This window comes from Peromyscus maniculatus, chromosome 9, assembly GCF_049852395.1.
Source record: "Peromyscus maniculatus bairdii isolate BWxNUB_F1_BW_parent chromosome 9, HU_Pman_BW_mat_3.1, whole genome shotgun sequence".
Lineage (NCBI taxonomy): Eukaryota > Metazoa > Chordata > Mammalia > Rodentia > Cricetidae > Peromyscus > Peromyscus maniculatus.
The window spans coordinates 62637197-62651878 of NC_134860.1; the positions used below are offsets into that span (position 1 = coordinate 62637197).

At 47.7% G+C, this 14682-nt stretch overlaps 1 protein-coding gene across 1 annotated transcript in view; it reads right to left on the bottom strand.

Annotated features, from left to right (window-relative positions):
* Msra (methionine sulfoxide reductase A) overlaps nucleotides 1–13465 on the bottom strand; it is a 333253-nt gene extending 319788 nt beyond the window's left edge. Inside the window, exon 1 of the mRNA XM_006988796.4 lies at nucleotides 13225–13465. Within this exon, the coding sequence (XP_006988858.1) occupies nucleotides 13225–13360 (136 nt within the window). The 5' untranslated portion in view covers nucleotides 13361–13465. The remainder of the gene's footprint in view (nucleotides 1–13224) is intronic.
* Nucleotides 13466–14682: the final 1217 nt, after the last annotated feature.

Below are 14682 nucleotides of genomic sequence, written 5' to 3' on the forward strand. Positions count from 1 at the left end.
TGGTCGGTAAAGCGCTTGCCTCACAAACATGAGGACCTGGGTTCAATCCCCCAAACCCATATTTTAAAAAAAGGCCAAATATGATGATAAGCTTATAACCATAATCCCAGTGCTAGAGAGATGGAGGCTAGAGATGGCTGGATCCCTGGGCTTGCTGGCCAGCTATTGTAGACTGCTTGGCAATCCCCAGTACAGTAAGAGACCCTGTCTCAAACAAAAAGAAAAAGGTTGATGCACCTGAGAAATGGCACTGGAGGTCATCTTCTGCCATCCAAATACATGTGCACATACATGCATACACACCCGTGCACACATGATACAAAAGGAATTCACTCCTGGGTATCACCGTCTGCATGGACCAACCGTTACGTGTGGTCATAACAAGTCCTGCAGAGCAGTAACGAGCAGGTACTCCTTCCCAGCATCACACGCTGCATCTGCAGCAGAAATGAGTCAGGAGAGGAAAGTGGTGCCCTGGGGAGAAGCCTCTGAACAGCACTCAGGCAGCCAGCAAATGCAATAAATCCAGGGACGATTGCCGTGTGGTCTCTGTGGCGGTTACTCGGGTGCTGATAAGCTTGCAAAGGTTCTGTGCAGAACTTGTTAAATCACAGAATCATCTCTTGATTCTCAATCATAAAACAATGTCTACTTTATGTTAACACAACCTTGGGGAGACCGCACATAACTGCTGATCTTTTTTAGGCTACTTTCTGCAGTCTTCCTGGGGGCAATTTCCTGCACCTACCAGTATGTCTCCATATTTGTAGAAAGACATCCCTTCCGTAAATATTAAACATAAATAGTAACATAGAGGGTAAGAGCTCAGAGATCTTATAAATAACAGTTTGGGAAGCCAGTCAGCAAGCAGTTAGAATCAAATGTCTAAAAACGGATGACTTGCGCTACCTGGGAACAGAGCACCCTGTTTGTGGTGACTCACTGATACTAATATCTGTTGACCTGTGCACACAAAAAAAGGACTTTATTAAACAAACAACTTCCAAACACAGCGTCATGGAGTCTGAGCGTGGTCATTTTTTGCTTTCGTTGAACTCGGAGGTACTGTGCAATGTGACGAAGAAGAGGCATGAGAGAACTCCAAACAAGTGAGGCCTCACCAGACTCAGAAAAGTAAAGACGCGTGTGTGTGTGTGTGTGTGTGTGTGTGTGTGTGTGTGTGTGTGTGTGTGCAAGCTAAGCCACTGCTGTAAAGCTAAGCTGAGGTAAGACAACAGAGGACATCTCAAACAACAGGGCTGTAGGGGAAACGGGCAGTGGAGAAAATAGGAAGAGAATCCAACGGGGCCCACTGGAGGAAGAGACCGGAGTCGAGGGAGAATCAGAGATGAGGACAGGGCGTCGTCGAGAAGGGAGACAGGTGTGGAGAACAGACCAGCAAGCAGTGGCGTGTGTGTGGAGATGCCAGACTTACTATCTCTGCCAATCAGCATCCAGGAAGCACCAACTGCTATGGTTCATATTCCCGTGACTGAAGCATCTCCGCTCATTTCCAGACTTCCCAGTCTTCAGGCAGACAAGAAATTCATCTAAGCTAAACGAACTAACATTCCCTTAGGCGGGGTGTGGGGGAGTGGCGGGGGAGACAAGATACAATAAATACTATTTAACAAATCCATGCCTGGAGAACTGGGGGGGGGGGGCACTGGACCCTCTCCAGTCACCAGAGTCGTGTGTCTTTTCAGTACGCCAACACTCTGAAGGACGGCAATGCGGAAGGACAGACAGTGAGCTGGGCACCAGTAACTTCTCTAGGGTGACAGTCAGGCACAGTGTTCGTATAGGGTTTTAGGTCATAACCACCCAACATGCAGTGCAAATACAGAGTGGCAGGGGCTTTGGGAGGCCGCTGCACCTCCATTCATCTCCCTGCTTTCCTTAGAGGCTACAGCCTACCAGTGACTTGGGTCCCAGGTCTTAGTGATGTAACATACCCACATGGAATGGACCAGATAACATCAAGGGAGTCAATAACATCAAGGGAGTCAATGGTCGATGACTGACAGCAGAGACGGGGGGGGGGGGGGGGGGGGGGGTTGGGGGTTGGGGGGGGGTTGGGGGGGTTGGGTTGAAATTGGAAGAACACGTTTCTAAAACGGTAAAGGTCTTTGAAAGTCCTTTGCTGCAGAAGCCCAGATGATTAAAAAGCCTCAGCTCAGGCTTTTAGAGTCAAATGGTCTCACTCACAGCTACTCAGTTCTGTCCTTAGACTTCAGACACAGGCATAGACGATAAAAAAAAAAAAAAAAAAAAAAAAAACAAGCAAAGGAGCATGTATGTATTTCAGTACAGCTTGCTTTATAAAAAGATGGTGGAAGAAGATGCACTGGCGAAGCACCCCCAGGAACGTGGGCGGAAGAAAATGGCTGCAAATCAGTACTGCAAAAGCCTGGAGCCCCTGTGGGACTCCCTGGGCACCTTAGGGACGACCTGACCTCTTGGCTCTAAGACTGGGGAAACACACAGTATTGGAAGTTTCATCATTGTAATAAGGCAAGAAAAAAAAATAACAAAGGACACACAGATAAAAAACTGTATTTCCAGATGATGTGGTATCTGTATAGAAAATGCCAGGAAGTTTGTTGTTGTTGTTGTTTTTTAATTTTTTTTAAATCTTAGAGTTAATAAGGGAAGCCAGCAAGGCTGAAGGCCCTGTGTCCCCAAACCCAGCATTCAAAAACTCATGTGTAATATATATGCTAACATGAACACATGAAGACCCAAATTAAAGACTCATCAGCATTTACAAACACTTTGAAGAACACGCAAAATTTAAGTTTGAACTTCACAAACATGTTGAGCTCTATGCACTGGAAATAACAAAAAGTAAAAACTAAGCCAAACCTGAATATATGTGAGACAAGCTGTGGCCCTAGACGGAAGACACGGCAAAGTTATCAATTCTTTCCAAATTGATCTCTAGTTTTAATGCAATTCCTATAAAAATCCTAGCACAGATTTTCTTAGGCATGGACAAGATGACTCTAAATTTTATACAGAAAAATGTAGGCCTTATATGAAACAAAATATAATTAAGTGGTAAGCTATTCTCCCCAGCATTAAGGCCCCTTATGATTACAGTAACTGAGACAGTCGGCACTGACAGAGACCTATAAATCAGTGGGAAAGCATAAAAACCAACAAACAGATCCTCACAACTATGGCCATGTGGTTTGTGATGGTTGTTTATTTTTTTCAAATAGAATCTAGCTATGGAGCCCAGGCTGACCAGAACTCACCATAGAGCCCAGGCTGGCCTTGAACTTGCAATCCTCCTGCCCCTGCCTCCTGCATGCTAGGATTACAGGCGTGCGCCACCACGCCCAGAGGCAACATGATTTTTGAAACAAATACTAAAACAAATCAACAGACGCATTCAACAAATAGTGATCGAGCGCCTGAACATCCGTGGGTCAGACAACTGTTAAGAAAGGCGGTGTCGCCGGGCGGTGGTGGCGGCGCACGCCTTTAATCCCAGCACTCGGGAGGCAGAGGCAGGCGGATCTCTGTGAGTTCGAGGCCAGCCTGGGCTACCAAGTGAGTTCCAGGAAAGGCGCAAAGCTACACAGAGAAACCCTGTCTCGAAAAAAAAAAAAAAAAAAGAAAGAAAGGCGGTGTCCCGCACTCGGCCAGACTCCCCACGGTGGCCCCTAAAGACAAACCTGGGGCCTGAAATCCTTCTACCCACACAGCTGTGCCAGGATTATGCCGTATGTGGCACAGCTTCCCATGCTGCAAGCTCAGCGTGTGCGCTTTTGTTTTGCTTGAGTATATCCCATGACACCTGCCCAGCCCTACTATCTATCACCCAGCGGGAAGGGACACAGCCCTTTCACTGCAGCATGAAATCAAGTTCATAAACAAATCGCCCTGTGTGGGCAGCCAGGGGAGATCTGCTGGCTATGAGACATACATATGGTCCTGAAACTGATCTTGCTATGTCTCTGCTCTAGGGCACTAGGGCATTATTCTACCTAGAGCTTAACTGCTGTATTTTACTTAGTGAACCTGATAATAACTTGCAAAGGGCAGTGTTCAGCTACATATTGCTGGCGATGGGCGTGGTGATGATCTTTGCTGTGTCCCAAGGAACTGAGATCCTCACCTGAGATTGACAACCAGTTTACATATCAACCTAAGTACCAACTTCCACCCTAGCCTGAAACAAAATCGTGTCAGAATGTATCGTGCCTTAAATATAGAATTAAAACTAGAAAGAGTCTAGAAACAACGCACAGAAGACCTTTAGGGTCGAGACAAGGCAGAGTTCTTAGGCTCGACACAAAAAGCATACGCCAAAACAGGACTCATGCAAACCACAAACCTCCTGCAGAAGACCGCAGAAAGAAACCAAGGCCAGCTACAGTCTCCCAGCACACCAATCTTCTGACATGGTGGTACATCATCTACAAACATGTCAGGCCACATTCACAACACCCTGGGTTGCAAGTGGCTCAGGGGCTTGTTTGTTTGTTTGTTTGTTTGTTTGTGGAAGACATTGGACAAGCAGGCAGCGCCATTCCCCAAAATTGAACCCAGTTTCTTCTTAGTATACTCAAGATTTTTTAATTCAGGCTTCATTTCTTTGGCTGTGTATTCCCACAAAACACTTTGTTTCCACGAGGCTTCCCTTTGGGTACGGCCTCTCCAAACATCATTTTTTTCAGTAGGCCAAAGAATAACATTTGAACAATGTTTTTCTTAACTGTTAGCAAGGCATTTGACCCAAGCAATCTATCAACTACCTAACAGTACATATATTTTTAATCCAAAATAGAATATGAAAAACTTACAAAGGCTAATGCAACACTTACATCACTTCACTATGGTTAAAAATTCCTTTTATATGCATTCCAGGAGACAGTCTCTGTTCCTCGGTTTTATTCTTCATCTACATAAATGTAATATCAGGACATCTCCAGCTTCACTACAGTCAGCCTTTGCTATTATATAGTGTAGATTCAATAAACTCATTCAAGAAAGGAAGAAGATTAGAAACAAACCCCACTGTGAAGCTCCAGATACCAACACAAAGGCAACAGAAATATAAGGAACCAAGCCAGACATGCCTATAATCCCAACACTGGGGAAGCTGAGGCAGGAGAATCACTGTGAGTTCAAGACTAGCCTGAGCTACACAGTGAGTCTGAGGTCAGCCTAGGCAACAGAGCAAGACTCTGCTCGCCCCCCACCAAAGTTAAATAAACATAGAAAGAGGAAAGAAGAAAGGAATGATCGATAGGGTCACATATAAGGCCCATGTCTTCCTCACGCTGGTAACAACTTTGTCACCTTTCATAGCAGGCGCAGCTTACAGAGAAGACTTCACCTGACCCCATACCAAATATCATGAGCCAACACCGGCACACATCTCACCAAACAGGAAGAGTGTTAGCACAGAGCGTTGGCTAAATCGGTAGCTGGAATCAAACCTGGCTGTGCCATCGGGGCACTGTCAGCAGGCTGGGGGTTCAGAAAACAGGGACAAATATATCTCAGGCTGAATGCCAAACAAAGGCAGAAAGTCTACCTTTTCCACAAAGAGAAACACTGGAAGAAGGGCCAGTGAGAAGGGGAAGCTAGACACGCAACCCCTCCTGTGAAAAGGAAAAGCGGGTTCTGGAACTGAGCGTGGGGTCACAGCAGCACCCACACATCCTGTCACAGCAAGACCTGCACATGCTGTGGATGGTGGGAAATGGAAAAGCAGAGCATTCAAACGATCTGTGTGGACTCCAGGGACCACACAAGGGTGAGAGTGGCGGGCGCCATGCAGAAGCCAGGCATCGGAGAGAAGAGAGAGCAGAGGACAGGGAAGCATGATGCAGCCACACTCCCAACCTGCTACCACCATTTAGATGGAAACGTGACGAGGAGATGGACACATGTCTGAACTGCAGTATGATGACAACCCTGTGCTCACTGGGAATCCCACAGTGCTCAACCTCTAAAGCAGCCTGGAACAGCCTGTCCCATGAAGCCAATCCCGGGCTAATTCCCTGAGCTAGGGAAGGGGATGTGGCAGGCCAGTAAATTGTCATGTGTCACAGGGCAGGTGGTATGGTCCATTCCTGCCTAGCATATTTCCACCTAGCTACAGAAATTCTTTATAGCCAGTAATATTTTCAGATGTGAAGTACAATCCAGTACCATGGAGCGGCTGTGGGACTGGCGGGTGACAGAGATTTGTCCTGATTGTGGGCAAGGCAGGAAAACTCTAGCTACACCCAGCAACTCAACATCCTGTCTGTCCAGGCGGCTTCAGTCCAGTTTTCCACAGTGCTCATTCTGACAGGTGTGAGTGTGCAAGCACATAGCATGTATGCGCAGGTGCAGCTGCAGATGTGTGCGTGTGGCGGAATGCAGGGGGGGGGACGACACGGACCAGAAAACAACATTAGGGGTCTTCCTCTATCAGCCCCATCTTATTTTGGGGAACAGAGCTTCTCACTAAACATGGAGTTCACTGATTGGCTAGACTGGCTGGCCAGCAAGCCCTCCTGTCTGTACGTCTCAGTACTGGGATTACATGTGTGCAGTGCCACATCCAGCTTTTCACACTGGTGCTGGGGATCCGAACTCATGCCCCAATGCTTGTGTAGCAGGCGCCTCACCCACTGGGCCACGTCCCCAACCTTCACTGTAGCGTTTCGTGACTACCTGCTAGTCACCACGCTGCAGCTCATGTATGTGTTTATTATGTCTCACACTCTTCCTGGGCCACACGGCGTGTTACTCAACAACATTGCAGTTGGTCCTGCAGTGTCCCAGGGCCAAGGAGGAAGACAGCCCCTGCCCTCGAGCAGGTTCGCTGTCTAGTGCTGTGCATTCACTCACAGGGTTACTGTGAGTCTCTGACCCAGAAGGAACGTACGAGAGGAAAAGGTAGAGGAGCATCTTCAAAAAGATTTACAATGCCCCTCCTCACCCTCACCACACACTGACAGCCCAAGGTCACCTCAACTGCACAACTCAGTATTTCAGCCATCATCAGAGAAACCACGGTCTCCATTAGCTCAGGGTAGCAGGACCAGACAGACAGGAGCTCTTCACGGGAAAGGGGCGGATCACCTACTGGAAGCTCCTGGGACCCATGGAGCGGCAAGAACAGAGAACACCTCAGCAAAGAGGCCTCCACCCTGCACTTGCTGCGGCCTGGCATCCAATCCATTCACTCCCCAAAACCTATGCCTCGCCTACTGTCTCTTCACCTTTCCAGGCTCCCAGAAGTCGCTACAGGTGTCCTCGCTCTCCCTTCTCCAACCATGTCCCCTTGTTCCACCCCAAGTAGAGATGCAGGTCCAGGCCCACTTGATAGTACTGAGCTCACCCCTTGGTATACACATACCCGCACTGTGGGTGCCTAGAAAGTCTCTGCTCGGGGTTCAGAGATGGCGGGCTCACCTTGTATCCAGGCCAGAAGTAAAGCTTACCATGGGGAGGTGTAAAGACACTGGCTCAGATCCACTACCAGTGCTGGGGTGACAACTTAGAGCACATTCCCCAGACAAAGGGTTGGCATCCCCGCATCCCAGTGCTCACATGATGGATACACGGAAAGGCCACCTTTTCTGCATTTGGTTTTAGACGTTAACTATTCGCCGCCCAGTATCCATCCGTAAGCCACTACTGAATGTTTGGTGTGGGCATCCTCCTTTGTAATGCACTAATAGATCCGAGCAGGGAACACAGGGCTCCCTCCAGGAGTGACACACGGCTTCTCTCCCCAGGAGCTCAGCTCGTCACCGCACAGAGAGAGAAGGCACAGATTTGGTAACTGGGCCGCAGAACATCTAAGAAGCAACCGGAGAGCCGATGGGGAGGAATCGGAAGTAGCTCAGGAGGGTCTCTGCCCGGTGGAGTTGAAAGCCTTCACTTAGGCCCTGGGGAGGAAGGACTGGTTTACAGGAGAAACAGAATTCAAGCCAGGCAAATCTTGAAGAAAGAGTAAAATAAGGAATAGTGGGAAATACAACACTTTACCTAGGCAAGCATTTAATGAAGAAATAAATCAAAAGATCAGAGTAGTAATCCACAAGGATACGATCACGTGGGCGACCGCAGAGGCGGAACACTGAATCCTGTCAGGCAGAAGATGGGCTCCGTGGGGGCCTGGTGGGAAAAGAGGCTGGGGAGGAGGTAAAGATCAGAAGGTGGGAGGTGGGAAATGCCTTTCCCCAGCGGGGGCGGCAGGGAAACAGAAGGTTCTGGAAGAAAGCATAAAACAATCTAAGAGCTCTGGGCAGGATGCGGGAAGAAAAATAACAGTTCTGCGTCCTACAATTTAGAAATTAATCACACACTAGGGAATTTTTTTTCTAAAAGGAGAACAGCTTCCTATCGCTTTCTTTTTTAAAAATCTATGTACACCCGTCACATAAAAGAAACACATAATGCCTTCTACACCACGGTGGAAGGAATCCGTCCCCAAAGGCCCTTCCTTTGTATAAATCATGCCACCACAATCGACGCTTCAATAAAAATGAATATTTATGAAATGTAAAATGACTTGGATTAACTTATTCCAATTTCACTCTCTAAATTTAGATTTTTTTTTTAAATCACGCCAAAATGTAGATTTTGATTACAAAAGCAAGTTGGGGGGAAAATATATATGTATACTTGACAAGAAAAAGAGAGCAATTTTTTTTTTAAGTTGAAGTATGACAAAGGATGACAGAAAGGTGGCTGGTTGGGCTGAAAACAGCCGAGACTATCTTCAAAGTAGCTGTTTAATTCAACAACAAAGCCACATTAGACAAAGAAAGTTGTTGAAAACAACACAAAGTATAAACCCTAAATAGCCCAACCACCCTCATCTCCCGGGCACAGCCCAAACCCAGCCTTTCCTTTCTTCGCTGTCCTTCCCAAGCTTCCTCAGGCACATGGATTGTTAGCTTGCTCCCTGTCCACACAGAAGTCAGCACACTGGTCTGGCCTGGCCTCTGCAGCTACTGTATCTTGGCAACCCCTCCATTCCTGGAGATGCCCCATCTTCTGGGCCTGCGTGCTGTATCCCTGAGGCTGCACCATGGCTCCTGTAACTAGTCCCTGTTGATGGGCACCTGTGACGCTTCCAGTCTCGGTCTCCTGCAGATGAAGCTCCAGTGAAGAGCCTGCTGCAGTCCTCAGTTGGCGTGTGTGTGTGTGTGTGTGTGTGTGTGTGTGTGTGTGTGTGTGTGTGAGAGAGAGAGAGAGAGAGAGAGAGGGAGGGAGGGAGGGAGGGAGGGAGGGAGGGAGGGAGAGAGAGAGAGAATCTGGAAGGCAAATTCCCAGAAATTGAATTCCTGAGATGGAAGGTAAATGTGCATTTAAATTTTTGGTAGATGCAGCCAAGTTGCCTTCCGTAAGAGTGGAGCCGGCTTGATACCCTCTAACAACACACAAGAGTGCCTCTCTCTCTCTCTCTCTCTCTCTCTCTCTCTCTCTCTCTCTCTCTCTCTCTCTCTCTCTCGGACAGAATGGATCACTGTTTCTGGATCTTTGCCAATCTGAAAAATGAAAACTGGTATTTGCATTTTCCTCACTGAGTGAACTTGGGCATCTTTTTATGTGTTTAAGAACCGACTATACTTCCTTGGGGGCAAATTGTTCAAAACCTCTACCTGATTTTTAATCACTCCTGACATTTTTCTTACAAACTTCTAGAAGGTTCTGCTCTATTGGGGAAATTAGTCCTTGCCTTTCAGTACATGGTGCTATACCCCAGGCTGCCTTTCGGGACATGGTGCTGTACCCCAGGTTGTCTTCTGACTTTGCTTCCATGATTTTTGTCACACAAAAGACTTTAAAAAAAATTATTTAATGTGTATGGGTGTTTTGTCTGCGTGTAAGTCTGTATACTGTGTGTGCAGTGCCCCCAGAGGCCAAAAGAGGGTGTTGGATCCCTTGGAATTGGAGTTACAAATGGAACTGAGCCCAGGTCCTCTGGAAGAGCAGCAAGCGCTCTTAACTACCAAGCCATCTCTTGGGCCCCACACAGACTTGTAATGTGATCTAGTTGTGAGTTTCTTGATTTTCTAGCTGTGAGTACAAATGCCTTCCTCACACAATTATAAAGAAGTGCTCCTTTTCTCACACTCATTATTTCATTTTTTGCTCTTAACTGAAGAGAGCAAGCATGGTGTTCTATACTGGTAATCCCAGCACTCAGGAGACTGCAGCAGCAAGATCGCTGAGAGTTCAAAGACAATGTGGGTGGGTCACGCAATGAATTCAAGACCAACCTGAGACGGACATTAAAACTATATCAAAACTAGCGTATACACATGCATGCACACATGCATGCATGCATGGGAAAAGAGTGGTTGTGTCAGAAACTCTAGCACATAGTGCAGATACCAGCCCCACTGTATGACCTTGAATAAGTTATCTGACCTCCCTAGCCTGTTTCCACATCCATAATGGGGATAATGATGGTTAATGCATCATCACTTTATTGTGAAAATTAAATGTATCAATGTAGTTCCCCATGGTGCCTGGTGTGTAATACATCAATAAGTGTGGGCTATCACCATCACATATGCTTGGGATTTAACTTTTCTTTTTTTAAGATGTGACGGCCAGAAATAGCATCAGTCTAACCCCCAAGTCTCCCTAGCTGTCCCAACACCGTTTTCCCCACTGACCTGAGATGTCACTTTCACCGTTTACCACCTTCCTGTAGGTACCCAAGAGCTTCTGATTCTTCCTCCTCCATTTGTCCATCTCTAATCAACTGCCTTATCAGTCTGACACAGTACCATATAGACAACAACCAGTTACCCAAGCCAGTCTGCTCATGTTCCCATCCATTCGAAGTGACCCAGATAAATGAAACATTTAAAAGGCTTGAAGGTTCGAATCTTACTTTCTCGCAAAATGTAAATCTACCACTAGGCTGCAGCTGATAAAAGGGTTCAACAGTCTTCCAGGACACAAAGAAGGAAGGACTGGAGCTGAGATGATAAGGTTAGCTCCCCAAGCACTGGATGATCGTACACACCTGGGACTAGGCAAAGCAACCCTAACAGAGAGACCTTGTCCTCTAAAGGGGGGCACATTGGCCACAGAGCTTTTGAGACAATCTGCGACAGTTAACAACAGACTTAGATGGATGATATAGAGACATGAGGCGGGCTGAAGATGCAATGTAGAAGAATAACTTTTGAACTAGGAATATGAAGTCTATAACTTTCAAAGACATGCTCACCAAAACTCACTAGATATAGTTATGGGGGGGTGGGGGGCAGGGAAGGAGATGGGCAAAACAGCTGCCATGACAGGCTTAGAGGCCCAGACACTAACGGTTCCTGGCAGGTAACACCTGGACCCAGGAAAAAACATACGCTGACCCCACCCAGGAAGGGCCTGCATCTAAGGGGAAGTACCTGACATTCCAAACATTCCCTATACCCCTAGACAAATGTCAGCCAATCAGGGTTCTGAACCCTGGAAACCCCTCACCTCAACCTCTGCTATGATAAAAACCCCACCCTGCCTGTGCTCCAGGCTCTCTGCTCTCACTGCTGAGTCACAAAGAGAGACCAAGCTCCGAGCTTGAAAATAAAGGCTCTTGGCTTTTACATATGGGATTCGGTCTCCGTGGTGGTCTTTTTGGGGGGGGGGGGGTCCCGAGATCTGGGCATAACAACAGTAAGGCACACTGTTGCTAGAACCGAAGGCAAACCTAAACAAATTCTCTAGTCTGTCTTGCTTTCAGTTACTTACTTTAGACCCCTCCCCACCAGAGACCCTCCAGCCTGCCATATGGGTGGGAGACACAACACAAGATGGCTGCCCATGCTCCCCCCCCCCTTTTTTTTTACTTTAAAAATCACTAATTTTGGAGGCTGTGCAGCTGCGTAACATATTAGAAGTCTCTTCCCATCTTTGCTGCAGATAACCCCTGAGATAGGCAGGCTGTGACAGTCGCTGTGTTTATGGCTTCAAAGAAAACTCAGCCTCACATCCTCCGCGTTGTATCCAACCACATTTCTACTTTGCGTGGGTACTTAAGAAATGTTTGTCTGAACTGAGGAGCACAAGGTTAATGGTTTAGCAAAATCTCCTAGCCTCTCCCTTCCCCATTCAAGTCTGAAGAGATCAAGATAAGATATTTTCACTGTCTACAGGAGCATCCAGTGGCCTTGTGATTACGTGCCGGGTGAACAGATCACCGGCCACCAGATTTATGACGCCCCACTCCAAACCACCAGAGAGATGCCTAGAAGCCTACAGTGATCTGTTATTTCCTAACCTAAACCCTTCTCTTGGACCCTCTCTGCCTGAAGATAAAGGGACCCTGAAAAACCTGTGCTGGGTTAAGACAGTTTACCAGGCCACCATCTGGTTTTGCTAGCTTACCAAATAAATCTACGTGTCTCCACTCTCTCTCAAATATTAGGGTCCCTTTCCAAATGGGACATTTGGATTCTATACCCGGGCCAGTGAGAACCTGTCAAGGATGAATACCCCAGGAGTGGAGGCCAGAAACACAATAGAGCTAACAAGGCTTAGCAGGTAAAGGCGCTTACCAACCAGCCCCACAATCTGAATTCAATGCAGGGTCCTCAGTGGTACAAGGAGAAAACTGAGTCCCACGCGTCATCAGCTGAAGGTCCCAAGTGCACCTGGGGCATAAGTGTATGCGCACAGACACCTCCAGGAGGCCTCATCCATAGAACAAGTTGTTCCTGCAAACCGAGAAACCCCAGCAGGCCCCTGAAATAACTAGAAACTGGCGAGGGTTCGGGCAACCAGCTCTGGCCTAAAATCCCACTTCAAACCACAAGTTCGCATCATTAGGTCTCCCTCGAGCCCTTCCTGGGAACAGGGAACAGGCAACAGGCTGACTCTCCTAGGGGCCTAGGTGAGAAAGGAGTCTGAGGCAGGGCTCACTGCACCCTTCCTAGCTCTAAATGCGGAGCTGCAAGCCTGCAGCCCAGCTGGGCCAGATCCCGACGCTAGATTCTTTCAGAGCGCCCTGTTTTGTCCTAAGAGACTCAAACAAAGAGAAGCACTGAGACAGGAGACTGCCCCCGCTGAGTGCCCACCCCTCCCGAACGTGGGAGGGAGGAAGCGGGGCGGGGGAGAGGGGGGTGGCTGCCGCTGCACGCACGCGCAGACCCCGACCTGGGACCCGCCCGAGGCCCCGCGCGGCTTCCTCCGGGAGGGCGCAGTGCGCAGGCTCGGCGCGCATGCCCAGCGCTCGTGCCGTCTTACCTGCCACGGGGATCGGCTCCGGGCGGCCGGGCAAGGCTTCTTGCACGCTGATGACCTTCGAAGCCGAGTCGCCCATCCTTGGTCCCGCGATGGGGCTGGAGAGGAGCTGGAGAGCCCTTCTGGCAGCGGAGAGCATGGGCGGCGTGTCCGTCCCACGGGCCGACCTCCACGCCTGGCTGTCTCTGAGGGGCAAAGTTTCCCGAGTACGAGAAGCAGCTCGGGCCAAAAATTATGCTGGCTGGGCGCCACCGCAGGGTGTTAGAGTTCCTCCCGTTTCACCACCTTCGCGGCCGGTGTTCCGGGTGCCCAGGAAGGGCTTAGCCAAGCAGGGTTTCCAGAGTGTTTCTCGTGCTCAGTCAACCACAGAGCAGAAAAGGGAAATCAGTGTGTGCATAAAAAGGCAGCGAGCTAGAAGAAAGGCAGACTGTAAGAAGATGGATGGATGGATGGATGGACGGCTAGGAAATTTGCCTGTGTTGATAAGTCAAATAGACCCAAAGCACAATTCTCAACACCACAAAGGATTACGTACTCAACGTGAAATATATATATATACACAATGTGTATGTATGGATAAATCCATTCTTTAGCCCATAAAATAGAGGATGCAGGCACAAAGCATTGTTAACGCTGTTTAGGTGAAATTAATGGTGCAGTTGAATCAGTCTTCTGAAATCATGAGAGAGAATATTCCTAGAAGAAATCTCGCCCTAATCTTTAGGTGTCTGGGGCCAGATGAGTGACTTGAGAGGTCCGTCTATGAGACTGTGGTTTACACCCTCTGCCAAAATGGGCGGATAGTCTCATGTGAAGGAAGGAACAGGATTAGCACCCACAGGGATTTGAAGCTTTGAACCTAAGCCCCTCCGTGGGTTTAGTTACCACTTTGTGTTCATGTGGGGCTGTAATAGGACAGGAGGATTAGTGTGCTGTATAGAATGTTGCCAGATATACAACGTTAAACAGATTAAGGTATTTACCTTATATTGTACAAGTCCCCTGGGCCAGCTTGTATCAACAGTTTACTTTTGATTTGCTTTTGCCATGAAATTATGCCAAGCAGGTTCTTTCTACAAGGCCTTGCCTGAAATCATCCCACGGTGTCCCTTCCAGGCTCTAAGGGGGCCTGGTCACTAAAGAAAAAAAAAATCTGTCAAGGAAAATATGTTGTACTTCTAACTTACTGCCTTTTGATACATACTGACATGCTTTTTCTGTTTTGTGGTGATGTGGACATAGGAAACATGCAGGAAATACTGCATAACTAAAGACTGTGACCGTGTAACCACAGAATTTGTAATGTTAAGGGAAACTACTTATGTAATGTTGGGTACCCCAGAACCACAGTCCATAAACATTTAGTATATAAGATTTATAAAAATACAAGCATTTCTACCTACCCACTAAGGGGAAATGAGAAAAATGAATGAATGAATGAATGAATGAATGAACGCAATG